Source organism: Galendromus occidentalis, unplaced genomic scaffold, assembly GCF_000255335.2.
Source record: "Galendromus occidentalis unplaced genomic scaffold, Mocc_1.1 scf7180000076525, whole genome shotgun sequence".
NCBI classification, from domain to species: Eukaryota; Metazoa; Arthropoda; class Arachnida; order Mesostigmata; family Phytoseiidae; genus Galendromus; species Galendromus occidentalis.
This window is the reverse complement of record NW_003804514.1, coordinates 55,214-76,043: the sequence shown is the minus strand read 5'-3', so window position 1 is coordinate 76,043 and position 20,830 is coordinate 55,214. Positions and strand designations below refer to the sequence as shown.

Genomic DNA, 20,830 nt, shown 5'->3' with positions numbered 1-20,830 from the left:
ATTCGTCCTTTGATGCTTCGATTTTCCAATTATTCTCATTGTCATAATTATCTCGGTCCGCTTCGGAATATAGGTTTCTATCCATTATTATCTCTATACATCTGGATGGCTCGATGGAATTGTGAAATCTGAACGGATGAGTTTTGCAGTGCGCGCTATGAGCTGTTCGAGTTTGAGAAAACCGCATGAAGCGAGAGAAACATGGACTCTGTAGGCTTTTTCTCCAGCTCACTTCCGTTCCGCCTCCGTTTGGGTTTGTACGAAGAGATCCTTCCCGAAGCAGGGAGCCTTCGGAAGACGACGAGTTCTCCTAGATCACGATGAGTTTCGAAGCCTCGCTCGGATAATGAAGCAACTGTACATTTCCGCATGCCACGCCCGCCCGTTGACCGATGTCGCAACATCTAATCCATCATATATCCTCCTGATAGATATATGTTCCTTCATATCATGATTCGTGGTCTCTGTGCTCGACGCTATCGTTCACATCATGGTCCCGATATTTTCTCGTCGATATGTTCGAACAGGTCCGCTGACTCCTGAGGTCTCCGGGCGATGGCTTCAACGGCGAGCTCGGACCGATTCTGAATCAGGGGCATAATTCTGAATTCGGTCGAGGTCGGATAAATTTTCATCTATATTATCAATCATTCGAACCGCGAGAAATATTTTCTTCATCGGCCAAACCGATGAGGAGCGCGACACCGGCAGCGATAATTATGAATGATTCGGAAGGAATCTCAATGAGAGCACAACATCACAAAGGAAAAATAAGTTTCAAAGTCGCTATAAATTTGAGAGAAAAAATTATGCGATCGATGATTGCTTTCAACCCAAGCGACGGCTGACTAGGAGGGAAGGTTTGTCAGAAGCTATCGGATGCCGCTTCCCGTAACTCAAGACGCCGAATCCCGCGGGCTCTTCCTATTCTGAATTCACCTATCCTTAAACAACATCCCAATTCGCAAGAATAATCGAAAGTTGGTAGAAGCCAAGAAAGCTAGCACAATCAGAAAGCATTTGCGAGCCTATCGTGCGTAACCCGCTCCTTGAGCTGAGGGCAGCTAACGTCGGAGCCCATCATCGCAGAAGAGATCATAGCTCTCATGATCACTACCAGCCTAATGTGGAGCATGTGTTAACAACCGACCTGCTCGAGATGGAAAGCACTTTGTATGGGAAAAAAAATCAAGAGAAATTTCGGAAATAGGGGATGACTCATGAGAGAAAACGGCGCTAGAAACCGTGTCAGTCGTATTCCCCTGTTGAAGGAGCAAGGAATTTCCGCATTCTCGGCGGGATTTATGCCCGCCTAGGTCTCGTGAAGCCCAGACGAGGAGAATTATCAGCCCCAAACGCCATCATTAGAACTCCAAGGACATTGATCCGGTGAAGACTAGGATTGAGAAGGACGGTCTCCGGAGAATGTCTTCGGGGCATGTCATAAATATAGTCGAACACTTGATCACTCATAATTATTCACTTAGCTTCATCGAGGACTTGAACTTGTCTCAACTAGATCTCAAAATATCGCCCGCGCCGTTTGATATGTGATCGCCATTTGATAGATAGATTCCCGATTTCAAGAGTGCATTTGCTGTCAACAGAAGTGCAGTGAACAGCTGACGAGGTGGGGAGTCTGAAGAACCTGTGCATCGGTTCTCGACGGACGCTCCCCATTCAGGCAGTCGGTCGGTCGATCGATCGATCGCTTGGCAGATTTGTTGGCCACTTCCCGGGAAAGGGACGATATCGTGGACGGGTACATCAGTGGGACTCGCGGAGCTTACTCATAGGCAAATCACATGCTCCGCAGAATTTGAATTTCGACTCGATCCCGATGATTCTCTTTTTCGCACCTCATGCGTTAGAGTAGGTCGAGGGAATATTTGATTTGGGGCGCTGGCTTCTGGCGATTGATTCAGCACTCCAGGCCGGATACATGTCGGTGACCGTCGGAAGAGCTGACTCCATCGATTTGAATGAGGAATAGATGCGCGGTCGCACAGTCGAAGAACACAATGGACGGAGTCCGTGACTTTGTTAAGACGTTCCCCCGGGGAGCAGGATTGTTTGTTGGAGGGATTTTGGTTTGGTAATCTACGCTGCTGCTGCTGTCGTCGTCGAGCGTAGTTCGGATGTTTCCTCCAGAGCCGGGATTTTCCAGGCCCCTCACGAGCGGCATGGAGTGTCCCTCCGTTCCCTTATCGGTCGGCCGGCCGACCGAGCGGTCGCTAATATGTTTATTAGTTTGTTCTCCTGAACGAATGCGCTTATCTACGAAATGATCACTGTGGACCGTTTGGGTTGATGGTTGACATTCTCGAGGCTGGTCCACCGTTTCTCTTTGTCCTCGAGCACTTTGTCTTCGAGAAATCTCGACATGGCCTCGAGTCGTTGTGCGCGTGATCGGCTCAGCGGCTCCGGAGGAAACGCGATGGCGTTCTCCTCGGCCAGGGCCCGGAGTTCGAAGTAGTACTTCGCGTAGACGCTTGACGGAACATTGATGTTGAAGTCGATCAATTCCAACAGGCGTCGCTCGAGATTATTCATGTCTTCCACCTTGGTCTCTTTGAGTATGAGACAGTAGTCGACATTCCAAACGGCCTGGTCGTCCCAGACTTTCGAGGCGAGCAGTATAGAACCTAGAAGCATCCGTCTCCACGTGACAGGGATCATGTCGGTTTCGGCGTACGTTAGCAACCGTTCAAGATAGACAAGAGTGACGATGGCGCACTCCGCGCTGAGCAGAGCTGCATTGAACAGAGCTCGCATAAATCGGTAGATCATGCGATGATCGGGTTCGACGCGCAAGGCGCCAACGTCCTCTTTCATGATCGGGTATACGGATTCGTCGAAGATCTCGATAATTCGATTGGATTTCCTATTGCGGATATGGTAGAATATGGCGAGGGTGACACACTTGAGCGTGTGCTTGAGATTTGGTTGAGACAGTGTGGAATCGTCGAGGTAGATGGTCGAGCACGAGTTGGATTTTTTCAGTCGGGGGGTGCCTTGCACGGCGTGCGACTGGTACACTTCGCTCCGACGGTTGTTGCGGTTCTGCATGTCGCTCTTCGACCGTTGCATGAACATTGCGCCCTTGGTCGGATCCGTCGACGGGTCGATTTCGTCGTCGCATAGCTCACGTTCGGAGATGTGCTGCAGTGACACGGATGCTGAGCCGGACTTTTTCCTTGGCCGCCACCGGCCTGGCCGGACGACTGGTTTTTCCCGTCGCCGGAACCTCCGATGGAATTCCTTTGGTTCTTTTTATGACTTCGGCGCTGCCGGGTGCTCGGCGAGTTGGGGGCAGAACAACATGACAGCTGCCCTCCCATCGTTTATCAATGAGCAATTAGACGCCGGCGATCCTCACTGCCGAACAATAATTCGCATAGCGGAAACTTTCTCAGGGAAACATGCTAGACTCGCATGTTCTGCTGGCCACCCGCCCGCCAGCCAGCCAGCAAAAGAGCCAGCTAGCCACCCACCCAGTCACTAAGTCGGCCAGTTAAAACGCTTAGCCTCGCGTCCGACGATGAATCTTCCCCCTCGAACTCGCTGAGTCTCCACGACACGAGACTCCGTCGACGGGACCGCGGCTGGCAATCACGGGCTTGATCTGGAGCTCTCGTTCTATGCAGACAACCAGACCTTGCGAGCACACACCTTACCGCACTACGATTCGATACTTGAACAATGCCTACAACTGGTACTGCTCTGCTGCGGCTGTTTCAGCCTCTTCTTCGGATACAAACACAGGAGCACACGACATCCGTCGTTTAGGGGAAGTGCTTCGCGAACGCCGGCTGATCGACGGTGCTTTTCTTCAACGGCAGGCCCTACCGTGCAAGGAACGGAGCCGAGAGATCGGGATGACGGCTATCGGATTTCCCCGGTGATTTCAAGATCGCCCCCATGACCGTTATCGGGAAAACACACGTCGCTCACTTCACAGCTGAGCTCCCCGGGACCGATTGACAAGTAACTCGGGCTCCGTCGCTTAAGCATGTCTCACAGAGTAATTTGTGGGGGAGTCACGCAATGCGATGTCCCGAATATTTGCTCGGCCGGATTTTCTCCGTTTTTGCTCCCGAGTGCCTGAACATTCTATTCGCTCTGGCTTATGCTGGTTGATCGAGGTTAAAGAAGAATATAGCCAGAAGGGAAGCACTCCGCCAGTCTCTGGTAGATGACTGAATTGTCGCGCTGACTGTGCGCTTGACCATCATGGCGACGAGTCCGCACCAGCTCTCCGGTTCGCCGGTTGTGTTTTGGTGAGTGTGTGGTAAGGAAGTATGCTGCATCAGAATCAGCAGCTCCTCCTCTGACGACATCGTATTCGTGCGAATGTGTGCTCCGTTGAATCAGATGTTTTCCCCGGACAAATGACTGGGGAGTTTTCCTGCGGTGAATGAAGAGCTTTCCCAGTCGGTCAACGCGAGCCCGAAAGTTCTGAGTGCCATAGACGACTTTTGCGACCGAAGGAGGATGCCTCTTGAAACAGAGATGGAAAGTGCGACAGCTCAGAAGTTCTCTCAGCTGAGCTTCGACCCCGAGAAATGTGAGGATTCCGAAGACGACAGGTCACGGCTTCGCTGCCCGCGATATGAATTCGAGTTCCTATCGCTAGAAATCGCACTGCGATCTTCTTGGTGACGCCACCGCTCATCAGAAGTCACAGCAGTCATTTCCAAGTGACAGTTCTTATCAGCTCGCCGGAGGGAGAGCTCAAATCTTTCTTGAAGAAAGGCTGATTCGATTTTCCGAAAATTCGTTTTTGATTTCCGCCAGTCAGATGATCATGACTGTCGTTGAGAGTGACTATTCCCGTTCATACATCGCTTCATTTGGTCACCTGGCTGAGATTACCGGAGCTCTCCTTGGAGAAAACCCACTGATGAATGCTCGCTTACAGATGTGTCCAGTATCGTTCAACGAGCAGGGACTGTCGAGAAGATCCTTCAAGAAAAACAAGATGTCCTGAATTTACAAGAACAGACGAGTTACCAGCTGAAGAAAAATGTTTATGACAATTACAAGCAGTTCATCGACACTGCCAGAGAGATCTCATGTGAGCAAACGGCACTCCCCATCGCGTGCAGTCAACACAGAACTGATGCTGATCCTTCTTACGCTCATACGCTAGACCCGTATGATGTTTATTTCATACATATCCTGATCGATGGATCCCAGGGGCGACTTAGGACAGATATTCCATACGTTTCCAGATGTCGCGAGCGAAATGCATCAGCTCCGCGAGATGCTACACAAGCAAGAGCAGCTCCTGCATGGAATGACTGGACTTTCCATCGTACAGCACAAGAATTCCAACAAACTGCTGGAATTACCCGAGGAGCTCGAGTGCGACCCAGGGATAGATACACTCGATGGCTGCTACGGAGAGGATGATTTGTTAAAGCGTAAAGAGAACATCTCATTTCTGTTGGAGCGGGTTGAAGGCTGCGCTCGACTGCTCGACGGAAGCGAGAAGAACGTCTTGAAAACCGGCGAGGCCACGCTCGTGGAACGCGACGAGATTTCGAAAGTAGGTTTTCCGTCTTAATGCCCCCTCCGTGGAGATTTCCAGTTATTGGTCTGAAACGCTGGCGATCTTAACTCATATCCTAGTCTACGAACGAACGATATAATGGAATGAGTGATGAGTGATGATATTAAACGAGCCCTGTTCGAACCCTCCAGATCCAGCTGTGTCTGCTGACTGACTCCCTCCTGATCGCGGACTGTTTGCCAGTGAAACGAGGCACGATACAATATCGACTTCGCTGGGTTTTCGAGTTGGACTCGCTGGCGGCAGTGGACGGGAACTCATCGTCCCAGATGAAGATGCTCGTCTTTCCTCAGACCATTCTCCTACAAATGGAGTCTTTGCAGGTACGACGACTATCTATGGGAACGTCGCGAGTCATCTGCCCCGATAATTCGGGAAGGTGTAACGTAGACGATGGATTTGATGCCGTTCATTTCCTCAGGAGAAACTGGTCTGGATGGAAGCGATTCGCAAGGCGAAAACCGTAAAACTGACCCGTCAGGCGGTCATCAACGCTCGTATAAATTATCCGTCTCTCGCGTTAGCCTTGGATCAAACCGATTCTGTCGAGGAAGACGCACTCATTCCTGAGTGGCTGATCGAACTCCCTGATGAACTCGACGTATGCATCGCCGAGAGGAATTTCGAGCAGGCTGTCGAATTGTTGCAAAAAGGTTCGTGGAGCTTCCCTTCTCTGAGGGTCTAACATGATTCTGTACTCAAAACGGTCCGGAGCCAACACAGTTCGGCGACAACATAGAGTCGGCAATAGTAACTGATCCGAATATATGTCCTTCACAGTCAAGGAATATTGGCCCTCCCAAGAAGGTTACTCCTGTAGTACCGCGAGGGACGTCAGGCTGAGGATAAGCAATCGTCAAGAACAGCTGATCAAGGTCAGACCTCAATATGTCTCTGAGCCGCCCTTGATTCCCTTCAGCCCCTTGCAGACGTCGGGGGTCGGATTGCTCATTTTATACATTTTTTCCCTCTTCCTCGATCGCTCAGGTTCTTTGTAGCGAATTGAGTGTCGGCGTCTCGCTGCATGGCGGGCCTCGAGCCGCCAAACGCGCAGTGAAGTTGTTGATAGAACTCGGCCAGACCGCATCGGCGAGTCGATTATTTCTCGCACATAGAGCCGTTCTGCTCCGGACAGCGACGAAAAACCAGAGCCAGCATAGCGAGGGTGCCGTAAACGCTTTTGTGAAACGCGTCTGCGGTGCCTTCTTCAATCATGTTGCCGAAACTGGACGCCAATACCAGAGAGCCTTCATATCCCACAGTCCTGCCATTGCCTCCGGTGAGTGCTAGGCTGCGGTTCGAACGATACTCGAGTCGAGAAGATGCCCCGTCGAAGTCGTCGATCATCTGAATGAGAACACTGAGTCTTTCCGTAGCGCTCGTGAGCTGGTGTTGCGCACAGCTAGATTGGTTCGTGCATCTGCTATCGAGACAACTGTTTTCGGCTCAGACATCGCTGGCCACGGTCGCGGAGGCCGTGCAGACCTGTATAGCATCGTGTGGTCAACTCCAAGATATCGGTAAAGCTCCGGAGAAGCAGGTCTAACTAAATGTACTAGAACGTTGATGTACCGAGACCGATATTGCGCATTCTCTACTAATTCCCCTCTGTCCGAAAATATCAGGTCTAGACCTGGGTTTCGTCATCCTGCGAAACTTAAGGAAAGAACTCGGGAGGAGCATCTCGGATGGACGAGACAAACTCCTCGAAGCCATACGGCATCGGTCAACTGAAGACACTTGGAAGCCACAGAAGGTGATACATTTTGAGCTCTACTTCCTTCGCTGATCTGGCCCGTTCATTTTCGACGTCGGAATCATTTTGGACCAACCCTCTTTCCGTTGCAGGTTGAAAGCAAATGGCTACAGTCACTCGAGAGACATGGATTGGATCTGAGTGCCTATATTTACGACGAGAACATGACTTACCTCACTTCGAACACCGTGGCCTTCACGAAGTCTCTCCTCCATTTCGTGAGCGATTTGATGGCTCTCTACACACCGCCGTTGCATCGACTCATGGTCGATAGCGTTTGTGAAGCCGTCAGAGCTCATCGTCGTCACATCGCCGCTGCTTTTTCAGCGACCAAATTGAAGTCGGACGTAAGTGCAATTCACTGAGATTCCGATGTGCCCTCACGGGAGCATGTCTTTCGACTTTCCGAGACCACTGGGTTTCCCCGCGCCTCCTCGAGAAAAAAGGAGGTCTGGAACAAGTCGTCTCTACCTTCCGGAAATTAATTCATGATTCAGTGCACCACGCTTTTAACAGGAAGTCCCGCTTGCTTTGCAGCAAAAGTTCATCCAACGTAACGAGAGCTTCCTCCTGAACAACGTTGCGAAAGCGATCGAAAAGAGATGTTCCAGTTCACCGCAAGGAGTTCTGCTATGGCCTGAGATTCAGTCAGCCTTCGAGGGCAACGCACATGGATTCTAATGTTTCGAAGTGAAAGCTTTATCGAGCCGAAATCCCTCCAAGACCATCATATGGCAAATTTATGACAACGGTTTAATGTTCAGAGTTAATATACTTGCGGATGCAATTGCGAAGACAAATACAATAAATATGCCGGAGCAGATGGTGGAAAGCCCAGTAAGTGATGGTGATCGCAGTTTTTTGGTGGCTTACTGCGAATCCAGAGCCATGAACCATGAGCCTGTTCCCCGAACCCTCGTTGTACGAAGTCCGCCGTGCTCCTCAGGAACCCGAGTTTTGCTCAATGCGACTCACAGTGAATCGATCACACATCCCTTCCTTCATCACCTGAATGGTTCTGAAAAGGTGGACGGCTAATTTTTTCGGAGGCGGGGTTCATGGACTCCCCCCAATGAAGAAAAGCACGAATTTCCAAAATATGTCTTGTATTTTTTTCGAGACTTTCCACTCATTGAAACCCTCAACGCACCCATGAGAGCTCTAGGCGCGACCCGGCGAGAGGCAGAGCATTTCCGTAGAAACGGCAAAAATATAATATTATCCCAATTTTCTAGTTTTCTATCAACTCCGTCCGGAATAGTGAATATTCATCATATCCTGGTAGGATGATGTCCCTGTGCGCCGAACAAGACATGTTTCGCTCACTCCCCACGACAACAGCGGATAACCCAACGATGATTCGCTGGCAGGGTTGAGCGGATTGAACTATTCGAAAATTGTAACATCACAAGGTATAAATTCCCTATCTCTAGGATTCTGAACTCCGAAGCTGACAGCAGCGCGGCTTATGAGTTCCAGATTCCCTTCGACCTCCGTCCGGTCACCGACTGACAATTATCGTCCCATTCGAGTCCGATTCCATGAATCTCCGCATTGCACAGATTTTCTGGCTGATCACGGACTTATCACTGCTCGGCCAATTCTCGCTCAACCATCTTCCTGTATTCGTCGAATCCACCCTCGACGCTACGGACCGTTCCCTTTGCGCAGACCCAGAGCTCTTTGCAGACTGTTTTCACGAGACGCTCATCGTGACTGACGAGTATCACGCCGCCCTTGAAGGTCTGCAGACATCTGGAAAACGATTTCTTCCCTTATTCGGGGTCTGTCCGATATCCTCAAAAGAGTCAAGCGGACTGAACTTCGGTAAGACGTTACATAGGCAACGGCACATTCGATAATCGCGCTCAGCCCACTCACTTTCCGAGAGCGTCCACGGTCTCGATATCGAGATGATTCGTCGGCTCGTCGAGAACCAATAGATGGGGAACAGTCATGGCGATGACGCCGAAAGCGACCCGACTTTTCTGACCTCCTGACAATGACGCTATCGGTTGCAGAGCCATTTCGCCGGATATGCCGAACTGACCGAGTTGAGTTCTGTAACTCTCGGAAGGTTTTCCTGGAAGGGCACAGCCTTGAATATCCCGCCATGAACATGCCGCCGGAATTTCCCGCAATTAAGGCGAAGACTCTTCATTTACCAGGGAATCTCTTGGCGAGAAGCTCTACAGGAGAAACTTCGAGTTCAAGAGCGTCGACGTGATGTTGACTGAAGTATCCGATGACCAAATTGCGGTGGGCCATCCGTATTCCCTTTGTTGGTTCGAGACTCCCTGCGATGTAGAGAGGCTCGCTTATTATTGACCGGAGGAGTTGTTCATTTAAGGAATCGAATACCGGTGGGTCGCCAGATGGTCGAGGTTCCAGGCGCTCACCGTTGACTAACTTCAGCAGGGTCGTTTTTCCAGCACCGTTGTCTCCAACAATGCAGATTCGACTCTGCATGTTTGCCGACAAGTCCACGTTTTGGAGAATAGTGGCCGATTTGTCATAGGCGAAAGTTACGCTATCCAATTGTAGCACAGGTGGGAACAGAGCTTCGGGCTCCGGGAACTTCAGTGTGACGACCTGCTCGCGTTCGACAGGTTTCAGCTCGGGCCTGGAAGGGGAAGCCGCCTTGAGCGAAGTTCAGCCAGTGGGGGAAATCGCGGGAGCCCTGCGGTCTCAGATACAGGAGCTCTCGTACCTAAATACGTATATTATACATATGTATATATTATTCTAAACATGTGTATGCATGCGGAAGGATTCCAGATGTCGGAGGGAGCAATCGGAGAGCTTGTGTGAAGGGCTAGTGATAAAAAGTTTCAACTCACAATTTTTCGAGGGCCTTAATTCTACTTTGAACGAGAGATGCTCGCTTGGCGTTGTATCTGAACTTATCGATGAAAAGCTGGGCCTGCTTTCGATACGCCAATTGTGCCTCGTATTCTCGTTGTTGACTCGTGAGACGATCGTTCATGGTTTTGATGAAGTCCGTGTAGTTTCCTCGGTAGGGCTCCAGGCGTTGTGAATAGAAGTGATATATGTCAGTCGGCACCTCGTCAAGGAACTGTCGGTCGTGAGACACCACGAGTAACGTCGACTCCCAGCCCTGAAAGAGCAGGAAATATGTCTCAGGTGACTGAGGAAGAGGACGGAGCAGCGGGAAGGTTGCCTTCGGAAAGGGAGGCCTTGACAACATAAACTCCTGCGATTGATTCTACGGCATGTTCCCGAGCGGGGAGTGATTCCCATCGAGTCTCCAGTTACCTACCTTTAGATAGTTCTCGAGCCAAATTATGGCTTTCATGTCCAACATGTTCGTCGGCTCGTCGAGGAGCAACAGGTCAGGTTTTGTAAACAAGGCTCGGGCTAAGGCGATTCGCATCCTCCAGCCTCCGGAGAATTCCTTCGTCGCCTTTCTCTGCATGTCCGGGGTGAACCCCAAACCAGCCAGAATGACAGACGCGCGAGCCGGTGCTGACTCTGCCTCTATCTCATGGAGACGAGCGTATATTTCAGCAAGTCGTGCGTCGTTCGCTCCCGATTTCGTCAAGGTCTGTTCCTCCTTCATGAGCGTGTCCCGTTCTTCATCACATTCAAGGACACTTTCCAGCGCAGAGGTTTCATCGCCGACGACCTCTTGCTCCACGTGCAGGACGGTCACGTGCGCCGGCAGACAAAGTTGACGCGCCGATATCATCCTCAAGAGAGTGGATTTCCCTATTCCATTGCGACCAACGACACCATAACGTCTCCCGAAACTCAGCGACAGAGTCGCGTTGAGTAGCAAATTCTTATCGCCGATGCTTATGTCGAAGTTCTCGATTCGGATATCCCTAGATTTGGAACTCGCTTCGGACGTCTGTCCTCGGCGAGAGAGGGCTTGCGTGGCAGTTGCTTCCTTGTTTGTCTGGAGAGTTGCGCCTTGGAACCCACTCGGAGCCTCTATACCCTCGCGGCGCTCTTGCTTCGCGCGAATTTTCGCTTCTGCCTTCTCCAGCTTCCTCTGATCCACGGTCTGCAAAGAAGCATAGAATAACCCTCTCATCAGACCGCAGCAGCGTCTAGTCGGTCCTTCTGGGACGGAAGGTGAGAAGGTAGGAATCGGGGACAGCTTACCGAGCTGCTTTGCTTCTGAGCTAGCCATATTGAAGACACTTCTTCTTGATCTTGCTGAGGTGCCCCCATCGTCCCCATGAGGACTGGAGTGTTGAGCTGCTGCAGTTTATGGAGGCCATTCGGGAGATCAGTTCCCAAACTGAAAAATCGAATTATTCTGTCTGATTCCGATTCGAACCTACAAACTACCAGGACTCAAGGCCGAGTATTGCCTTCCACCGAATCCCCTGTATCGCCCTAGCTGATTCCCGACCTAGAGATCTCACCCGTCGGGTTTGACTGCCAGGAAGAACTGTGAGCACAGCATTTCGAGCTCCTTCGGATCCATCTGATTTCCAGAGACCTCGACGAGCATCTCTCCGACCGCATCTTGAATTTCTTCCACGGATTCGAAATCGTCAGCGGTGAGAACGCCTGTGAACAACGGTATAGCCTTGATTCAGTTGTGAAGTCCAGGGTGAATAACTCGCTTGACAGCTCGATGCGAGCTGTAAAATGAATCGGAGGAGGCGAGCCAGACGAGCATTAGCCCCAAAGGTAGAGGAAGTGTTCTAAATCGATGTATTGATATTTTCAGAGCAGAGAGAAAGAGAATCGATGACCAGTACTGGAATCGTCCTCGAGATGGGGCTGTCCTGAATTCCCAGCTCAAAATGGGGATATTCTGTGAATTCTGCCTCGCCGAAATCGTACATCTGTGACCCTTCGAAACGTGCATGTCCCCGCCAGAATTTCCGCACCTGATCTTGGTCAAGTCGCGAAGACAATCGCTACAAAGAAACTTGACATTGATCTCGCACTGCCGATCTCTCTCACCTGTTAGGTACTCATAGAGTTCTTCGTCGATTTTCGGAAAGCGGTTCTTCAGAACAGCCCGCACCTCGGCCGCCATCTTGACCAAAGGGTATATCCCGAGCAGACAGCTCATAAAACCGGCGGAATTTTCCGCCTCGCGCGGATGAGATGGTGGCAGCACGGAGTTTCGAGACCGAAGGTCCGTTTGGGATCCGCCAGGCGAGTCGGCGCTGCGAGACCGATGTTCGCATGAACTCTTCGGCCGCGGGTATCCCGCGAAACTTCATTTCTTCACGCAGAAATCTATCCCAACTTGTTTATACGCTAGCAGACGATTATCATCAATGATGTCCATGATCATTGCCTTGCGGCCGGTCGAGACTATGCGGTCCTCCCAGGTACGACAGCCTTCTCGATTCTCACACGACTAACAGGCCATTCTCTCGATGCTTTCAAGCCGTGTTTCGAGACAAGGTCGACCAGGAGAGTTCTCCTCGATTAAGGCTTCGCTTCTGAGAGAATTGGTTCACTAATTTTTCCCCAATCCTAACCTCAGAGAGTAATCCTACGCTAATAATTTTGATGCACCGGCTTTGAGGCCCACCCGGCCGCCCGTGTCGGCACCCAGACCAGATCGAATCACAGTCATCATCTGAGCGCGGTCAGTGAGGAAGGTTCGTTTTCCGAATGTTTACCGGTCGGCACCTATCGAGAGCGAATTGAAGCTGCAGCGCTCGAGCTATCGAGACAAGCTTCATGAGCAGTCTCTGCGGATGGGAGCAAGGGTGAGTATGTCAGATGGCGTCGATCGACGCTTTCGATATTTAAGGGGGTCGGCAAGAGAAGGCAAACCTTCCCCGCGAGTGGGAACGAATTATTCCTCCTACTCCTTTCGGTCTACGTTCGAAATGCTCCTGTCCTTGCTCGCAATCGAGACTCGTAGTGAAGTTTGGAACTCAGCCGTGCGTGTCGACTCCTCCGGCCCGGTCGGCTTTGAAGCCTCGGAGAACAGATGTTCAGTGTCAGAACCTCTCGACGAAGTTCGGCTGTGCTCTCGAAAGACTTGATCGTTTCGGAAGGCAACCCATCAGGGTGCTTTTTTTCCAGCGGTATCACGGTTTGAAATCATGGCTACCACCCTTCAGAGCAACACAGTCACCCTTCAAGGATCTGCGGCAATCGTGGCAGAATTCTTCGGTAAAGCTTTGTCTCTCGGGAATCGATCTATGGACAATATATCCCTTCTATCAGATTCTGATTAAGGCGACTCATTCCCCGCTAAAAGCCGACTCACCCTCGCAGAGTTCAGCGTGAACAGCATCCTGTATCAGAGAGGGGTCTATCCACCCGAAAATTTTTGCCGCGTCCAGAAGTATGGTTTGACCATGCTGGTCACAGACGATGAGCGTCTCAAAGAGTACCTTCAGGGAGTTGCTAATCAACTCAAGGAACTCCTGAGGAAGAAGATGATTCGGCAGCTTGTGCTTGTAAGTATGCTTGGGATACCCTCTGGGACATCTGAGCTCGAAAACAAGATACTACGCGGACCCTGAATCGTTTGCGATGGTGTTCGAAGTGGGCCATTCATTTCCACAGGTGATTGCCGATGTCGAAACGAAAGAGACTTTAGAACGTTGGGAATTCAAAGTCCATGTCGACGAAGAAATGACCGAGGAGAGTGCTCCGAAGACGAAAGAGCTGAAGACAATACAGCAGGAAATTGCAGCCATCATTCGGCAAATTGTCGCGAGTGTGACCTTTCTGCCGCAACTTGAGGGACAGCGTGAGCCTGCCAAGAAGTTTGCGACAAGCTCCACTCTCTAATTCTCGTTACTCCGACTTCCGAAACTCTCGTGAATAATACGCGGATTTCTTTCCAGTGGCTTTCGACCTCTTAGTGTACACGAAAAGAGACGGTGAAGTCAACGAAGAACTCTGGGCCGACTCGAAACCCATGTTGATCGAAGGCGGTCAAATGGTGAAAATCAAAAGTTTCTCGACATCTGTACATACCGTCGATGCTGCCGTCGTCTACCGCTGATTTGCATCGTGCAGTGATTCGGAATATTCTCAATATCCTATCCGTTCGGGCGGCTCTGACGCGGAGCACGACCATTGCTCTGACATGCTTCAACTCCACTCGAAGTGTCCCAATGATTGTGGAGCCGAGGATAGCGATCGAATTCCGAGCTCCTCCAGAGCTCTCTCATCGCTTTGTATATGCTAGGCTCCTGAGAACCAATCAATCATCACGAAGGTTAGCCTGATCGTCGATATTTTGTTGTAACATGGCACCGGCACGACTTGATTCTCAATAAATGGAGGCAACGGGGAACTATGAGCAGGGGCGAGCTCTTTTGTCTCTATCAAACTTGGCTTCTTCTTCCCGAAGATCGTTTATGTCTATGAGACTATTCATCAATCACATCGAGCATTCAGAGCTGATCTTGAATTCAGCTGAGCTGCTCAGTCTCTCCGGTCATCCCTGGAGGGAAAAAGCGCTTGCTGCGGGGACGGAGGCGGGGATACTTCCAGAAACAACCCTTACTCCTCGAGAGTTATTCTCAAGAAAATTCGGATGAGACTTGTGAATCGCTCTCTCATTCACGGAGAGTTCCAGCTGAGTGCAGGTAAGCGCACCACTTCACGAGGGGAGTCTGGGTATGGCAGGGCTCTGCCCAAACTAGGGGACCTCAATCCTAGAAAGGGAACACAGAGAGGGTGGTAAGAGCGGAAGTTCCCTCCTTGTGGCGTTCTCCTTCGCCATCATGCTAGGAGGAAGAGCAGATCGGATGGTCTCGCTCGTCGGTCATCGGAACCCCGTTCCGAACTTCTTTTGAGATTCTTGTGTGCGGTATGAGTGTCCATCAATATCCGAAGGTGGAGCTCTTTACGGGATGCCTGTTTGCTAACTCGTCGCTTGCTCTCCCGCGTGAGAACCAATTATCACTGGATGGTAGCCGATGCGAATGGAAGCACTGCATTCTGTACTTGGTTTGGCCCCTGGATTGCTTGCAGATAAGATCTATATGATGGCTGAGCTCAACAGATCGGTCGTGAAGCAAATCCCGGCAGAGAGGTCAGATTCGAAGCGTGAGGTAAGCGTCCATCCCTTCTTCGAATTCCTGATTCCTTGCAACCTTCCTCCCGAAATGAGAGAGTCTTCGGAAGACGAGATACATGGGGGTTCATGAACAGGCGACTGAAGTCATCAAAAGTTCATCATTCGAAGACCGCTCGAGCCGAGGCTCTTCGTCCGTCCGCCTCGCTGAGTCGATTCTGTCTTTCTTCAAACAAGGATGGCCGCTTCAAAGAGATTCGGCTTCCCAGCAAGACAAGACCTCACGACGATTTCGCCGATATCCGGAATCATGTAAATTACATCATCCCTCATCCTGAACTTTTTTAAGTTGCGGACCTATTACACTGATGGCCGTCTATCCCTGAAGCTTGCATCTACTAATCTACTTCCGTCCTTCCGGCATCCCAATAAATGGACGGACGGACTCGGCCGGAGTAATAGATCCGCTTCGGTCGCCATGGAACTTATGAAGCGAAAAGTTTCTGGCGTCCTTCAGAGGAGCCGCTGAAGACCCGTAGTGCAAAAGTGTTCTCCTCCAGGAGTACGACGTCCCCCTTTAACATCCGAGCGCTCTTTCTCTACTGAATGTCTCGAATTTCTGGATCTCTCTTCCTGTTATCCCGCCGCATTTCTCCGACTTCTCGCGATCGGAAAATTCACTGACTCAGTTTCCTAGAGTCTGACGCTCGATTGTGAGCCCAACTCCGAGAAATGCGAACGACTTCCCAGCCGGATCACTCACGTCTGGCAACTCGTGGCCGAGATGTCTGGAGCTCGACTCTGTTCTTGCATTTTTTGCTCGACGCGCCTCTTCGTCCGTGCTTGGAATCTGTGACCGCGGAAGCCCGAGCGCTCCCGTTTCCAAGTCTCCGGAATCGCCCGCGGGAATATTTTTATCTCTGTGTTCCCGCGTGCCTTGCATTTCTCACCTTCAAAGCTTATCCTCACGGTGAGGGCGATTCGCTACCTCAGCTCTTGTTGTGGGTTTCCGGGGCTCATGCACTCGTCAACGATCGGACGCTGAAGCTTGTAGTTGGTGGATCGGACCCTAGGAGGCCGCCCTATTGCCACGGGCTGAAAACGCCGGGACAAGGAATGATACCATACTCGGTTCAGCCGTGCTGTAGCGTGAGACAGCTGACAACATGTCGGACCACGCGATTGTATGTGAAAAATATCTCAAAATGTTTCGTTCACTTTCGTTACTCCATGGGTGTTTCTACCAGGACTCTCGACGAATGAAAAGCCCTTCCGATTGGATACTCCTCGCAGATGCCGGATATCGAGTGAAAGTGATTCGAGCGGTCTGAGAATCTGATCGACCGAGCATCAGCGGTCTTGCTCTACTGAATATTGATTTTTCGAGACCTTAAACTTCGTCAGCTCTGACAGGGAATGCGTGTGCTCTGTTCGAGCGTGAGCTCGTCTCGGAGTATTCACACGTTGATTCTTTTCTCTTGCGGAGTTCTCCGTCTCCACGTCGGTCAGAGCTTCCTCTTTTCAAGGAACCCGAGGAAGATTCAGTATCGATGCTGTACGTGGGTCAAACGAAAGACCCTGTGAATCGCAAGGGGTTTCAATTGGAATTCCGATGGGATCCATGCCTGACTTCCCAGATGAGCTCCTTCTCAGGGCTCTCCTCCTCATCGTGATTCATTAGAAAGCGAAAGAGACACGTCGCGGGCAGACGGCCACCTTCGCTCGTATCAGTGTCGACTCCGAAATTTCCGAGTCGGTATAAATATGCTTCCTCTGACGTCCTTCAACTTATTATCAATCATTTTCTTTCTCACCTCCAACTCAGGCTGGCTCCGTGCCTTCGACTGCATCGCGCAACGCTATCTCGACGAGGCTTTACGACTTGGAATTCGTATACGCCTGGCTTGCTCCGAGTCCCAGTACCACAACGGCTTCGCGTTGAGGATCGTCCTGATAATTCTGAGAATAATGACGAACCACGACCGGAAACAACGCGCGCGCTGCATTGAGACCTCCGCCCCCGAGGGGAACTACAAGGGAAGAAGTAGTTGAGTCGTATGACAGACGTGATCCACTCGAGTATCTGATAGCGATTGCACACAGCATTCGTTTCTAGCTCCATGTAGAGTCTAGAGAAGAGAAATTAAAATATCATTAGAAGATCTTGTTCATGGTGCCGAGAGGAAGCGTAATTCAAAGCACTCAAAGCGAATGAAAAATTATTGCGGACCTCCGATGGAGATGTTATTGAAGTATGGGAGAGCGACAAGATTCACGCTTATCGATTTGATCATCAATAATAATCAACAAAGCCAAGGAGGAAAATTCGGGGCTGAAGAACCGTGGAAATGGCCGCCCGAGGTACTTATCCGCCAGATCAGCGGTGCGCTCAAGTCGTATCGGCGTGCAAATTGGCCCTGCGCCCAAATTGGATCTGCGCGCGAATTGGATCTGCGCGCGAACTGAATCTGCGCGCAAATTGATCCTGCGCGCAAGTTGACTGGCGCGCGAATTGGCCGTCACCGTCGAGATGGAATTGGCCAAGTGGCAGTTTTCCAAAGTAAGTATGTGTGCGTATTAGAGCGTCTGTCCCGTTTCTTTGAACAGATAGACCAATGGCGGTGGCGGTCTGTGATGCTCATCTAAACAGGAGTTCCTGATTGGTGGGCGGCTCTTAGTGGTTTCGATATCCGTTACACTACTTCCGTTGCATTCGTTTACTTCGTGCAGTGCCCCTATATCTGTGCGACCTAAGATGCAGTCCTACGTGAAAAGCGACTTAGGACGCAGTCCTACGTCAAGTGCGACCTAGGATGCAGTCCTGCGTCAATATGTGAGCAAGCATGTTTTGTGTTATTACTGAACATTTCTCCGCCGAGGAATCGACCGAGCGCAGAAAACTTGCGGGCAAAGAAGGAGGACACCCACGAGTACAGTCTTGTCTTCCTGAAGGGAGGCCTGATATTCGAAGGCGTATTCGCCGTAATCGGGGCGCTTGCCCACATCGCGAAGACGTGGCATCCCGACTAACGAGACACCGCGAGAGAATTCTCCGGACGCCTCGTATTTGTGGCGAAAGGAGCGTGTGTGATTGGCTAATTTTTCGCATGTTTAAACTAGGTTCGCTGAGACGCGGAGAAGCGCCGTGGAGATACATCCGAAGCGGCTTGCGGTCAGGGGAAACCCTGGAAGATATAGAGGCAGAGGATTTCGACGACTAATTCAAGGAATTCAATGCTCCGTGTTGAGGTTTGGATAGAAACTGAAAACTAGTAGTCCTCGTTCCGTAATAGGACTATGACTCATGGCAACCCCACGGGGCCAATAAAATTCACTGTGGTATCTTTTTTTTAATGGGAAAACTCTTCATTTGTGCAACAAAGGTATATCTTATCATAGAACATGTGATCGATTAAATCTCTGTGTATTCCTGAGCGGGCTGCTCTCCTACTCCGTACCAGAGCTACGAATCTTGACCTCTATTACGTTATCAGCACTTTTGGCCTGACCAACTGGCTGCACAGAGTTCCTGTACATCTCCTCAACGATCGAGAGGGTAAGCTGAAAACGCAGTCTTCACCTACTGGTTTAAACGTACGACTACGTACAGCTTCACACGGTTCTTTCGGCGCATGCAGAAAGAGTCAGAGATTGAGCATTCGTTTGATCTTCGCGATCACGACTTGGCTCCACCTCAACTCTTTACCAGTCAGGTAGGAGTTATGGCTGACTCTTCTGAAAGCACATCTGGTAAGAAATTCAATCGACTCGGTTCGGTGATACTTGCAGACGACGGCTCCAACTCCCTGGCATGGAAATCGACTGTGACTACGCGTCTCCAATTAGAGGGTAATGCCTGGGAGGTAGTGGAAAAGAAAATTAGGGCCTTGTGACGACAAATACAAGCAAGCTTTATCCGCAAAAGCTATCTTGCTGTTTTCGATTTCTCAAAATCTTGTTGCCTCAAAAGTCAGCTCGACAGTTAAGGATGCGGCTGCTTCGGACATCTGAGACAAACTCAACAAGCGCTTTGGTGCGACGGCCGAGGCCTCAAGAGTCACCGCTGTGTCGCGATTCTTCAAATTTGAATGGAATCCCAGGAAAAGGGTAATCCAGAACATGGATGTCCTCGATATGGTCACGGCTGGTGTAGAGGCTGCGGATGCCGCGCTGGGAGAACCCATGGCATGTCGCCGTCTCCTCCAGCTGCTGCTTCCGTCATGTACACAATTAGGGCTATTCTGGTCTGTGAAAGCCGCCTCTGAGCAAACGCTGCCGAATCTGTATGAAGCTATCAAACTTCAGGCAGAAACCATAAACTCCAAGAAGTTCGATACCCACGGCCCCAACAGCGATGTTCCCTCAGATGTCAATACGGTCTAACCGACGTGTCCGTCCAAATAATCAACCGAGATTCCAGCGTCCCAACATAACAATCGCCAACGCCGTCCTTAGTCCTTACCCGGCCTCCGCAAATGTGACAGAAGTCGCCCCTCGCAGTGATGATGACGTTGAGATCTCCACTGCCACCGTATCCGAGCTCGACTATGATTCGTCTTCTTGGCTCATCGATTCCGGGGCGTCGCATCATATTGTGACGGAGATGGAGTCGATGGAGGAGAACCTTAAGGGAAGAACCTAGAGTGCTATCGTGCCCGGTCGCGCTTCGCTGCGAACTGTGAATGTATTTTTTCGGAACAGGCAGGGGGCCATATGAATTTGATGTATCGGGCCTGTCTTTCTGGGATACGGCAAGTGAAGACCTCGGTAATATCGAACCAACTTGTGACACCTCTAGTTTATTTCACACTCTCAATAACCGCCACAGCCGACCCCTCGTCGCTTTTTGACCGTCCTCTCCAACTGCTTCTCGCACACTGTACACCTCGCACATCTGAACATCCGTCTTACACCTCACTCGTCCAACGTCCATCTACACCACATTTTGACCACGACATTCGGTCACGCTACCTGATTGTAAGCTGACTCCTGACAGCTCCTCCAACTCTAACGACCGCCATATAGATACAAATTCCTGACGGCATCTTCACCTCGTAACGACGTTCTGCACGTCGGACATAACGGATTCCGCCTTAACACCTCCGCGAGACATAGATAACAGAAAAGATGACCGCACTTCGTCGTCTGCGGATCATCCGGCGCCATCAGACACACCGCACATTTATAATGCGCCACCATCCTACAATTGTGCACGTCTTCTTCGGTCCAGCCATTTTCACCTCTGCCGACTGTTCCTCCGCGGCCGTCCTCTCGCTGTTCCTCCCGAACCTCTCGAACCTCCTGAACCACCGGCGGCATGTTTCTTGGGCTGGGACAATTGTCTCTCAGATGCCCGGTTCCGCCGCACCGGAAACACACTCTTGCTGGACAGTCCCTCTCAAAATGTCCCACCTTATTACACGCTCGACACGTCCGTCTTCTTGCACTGCAATACGGCGACCCTGTCTCATGCCGATTGTCCAGGCAGTCCGCGCACACGCTCATTGTCGACCTG

The 20,830-nt window shown here is 50.8% G+C and overlaps 4 protein-coding genes across 4 annotated transcripts; 2 read left to right on the top strand and 2 right to left on the bottom strand.

Moving 5' to 3' along the window:
- Positions 1–2,277: 2,277 nt before the first annotated feature.
- On the bottom strand, positions 2,278–3,341 carry CycY (cyclin Y). Its single transcript, XM_029113289.1, is given in 2 exon segments — positions 2,278–3,198; positions 3,201–3,341. Coding segments are annotated over 2 exon segments (1,062 nt in total).
- A 1,105-nt stretch (positions 3,342–4,446) lies between these two features.
- Positions 4,447–8,143, top strand: Exo84 (exocyst complex component Exo84). The gene is made up of 11 exons (XM_003739445.1): positions 4,447–4,567; positions 4,922–5,077; positions 5,235–5,551; positions 5,707–5,898; positions 5,997–6,228; positions 6,356–6,450; positions 6,563–6,854; positions 6,952–7,095; positions 7,201–7,331; positions 7,424–7,678; positions 7,869–8,143. Exons 1-11 carry the CDS (start codon positions 4,495–4,497, stop codon positions 8,010–8,012), a joined length of 2,031 nt encoding a protein of 676 aa, XP_003739493.1. The 5' UTR covers positions 4,447–4,494; the 3' UTR covers positions 8,013–8,143.
- A 277-nt stretch (positions 8,144–8,420) lies between these two features.
- Positions 8,421–12,351, bottom strand: LOC100902534 (ATP-binding cassette sub-family F member 3). The gene is made up of 9 exons (XM_018642106.1): positions 12,276–12,351; positions 11,753–11,873; positions 11,460–11,616; positions 10,612–11,358; positions 10,172–10,449; positions 9,727–9,954; positions 9,497–9,624; positions 9,213–9,414; positions 8,421–9,086 (listed from the first exon to the last, which is right to left on the bottom strand). The coding sequence occupies exons 1-9, from the start codon at positions 12,349–12,351 to the stop codon at positions 8,918–8,920; spliced, it is 2,106 nt and encodes a 701-aa protein (XP_018497622.1). The 3' UTR covers positions 8,421–8,917.
- A 560-nt stretch (positions 12,352–12,911) lies between these two features.
- Positions 12,912–14,604, top strand: LOC100901385 (mitotic spindle assembly checkpoint protein MAD2A). The gene is made up of 5 exons (XM_003739437.1): positions 12,912–13,039; positions 13,362–13,451; positions 13,557–13,741; positions 13,851–14,037; positions 14,135–14,604. Exons 2-5 carry the CDS (start codon positions 13,382–13,384, stop codon positions 14,293–14,295), a joined length of 603 nt encoding a protein of 200 aa, XP_003739485.1. The 5' UTR covers positions 12,912–13,039; positions 13,362–13,381; the 3' UTR covers positions 14,296–14,604.
- Positions 14,605–20,830: the final 6,226 nt, after the last annotated feature.

What these genes read in the sequence shown, in the direction of transcription:
- Exo84 (XM_003739445.1), top strand. Translation starts at nt 4,495, where the DNA reads ATGCCTCTTGAAACAGAGATGGAAAGTGCGACAGCTCAGAAGTTCTCT. An exon ending in GAGCTTCGACCCCGAGAAAT is followed by an intron (nt 4,568 to 4,921) that starts GTGAGGATTCCG and finishes GCTCGCTTACAG; the next exon opens with ATGTGTCCAGTATCGTTCAA. An exon ending in GTCAAGAACAGCTGATCAAG is followed by an intron (nt 6,451 to 6,562) that starts GTCAGACCTCAA and finishes TCGATCGCTCAG; the next exon opens with GTTCTTTGTAGCGAATTGAG.
- LOC100902534 (XM_018642106.1), bottom strand. Translation starts at nt 12,351, where the DNA reads ATGGCGGCCGAGGTGCGGGCTGTTCTGAAGAACCGCTTTCCGAAAATC. An exon ending in CTCGAAATGCTGTGCTCACA is followed by an intron (nt 11,617 to 11,752) that starts GTTCTTCCTGGC and finishes GGAATCAGACAG; the next exon opens with AATAATTCGATTTTTCAGTT. An exon ending in CTCAGAAGCAAAGCAGCTCG is followed by an intron (nt 11,359 to 11,459) that starts GTAAGCTGTCCC and finishes GCTTCTTTGCAG; the next exon opens with ACCGTGGATCAGAGGAAGCT.
- LOC100901385 (XM_003739437.1), top strand. Translation starts at nt 13,382, where the DNA reads ATGGCTACCACCCTTCAGAGCAACACAGTCACCCTTCAAGGATCTGCG. An exon ending in TGATTCGGCAGCTTGTGCTT is followed by an intron (nt 13,742 to 13,850) that starts GTAAGTATGCTT and finishes TCATTTCCACAG; the next exon opens with GTGATTGCCGATGTCGAAAC. An exon ending in GCCGCAACTTGAGGGACAGC is followed by an intron (nt 14,038 to 14,134) that starts GTGAGCCTGCCA and finishes ATTTCTTTCCAG; the next exon opens with TGGCTTTCGACCTCTTAGTG.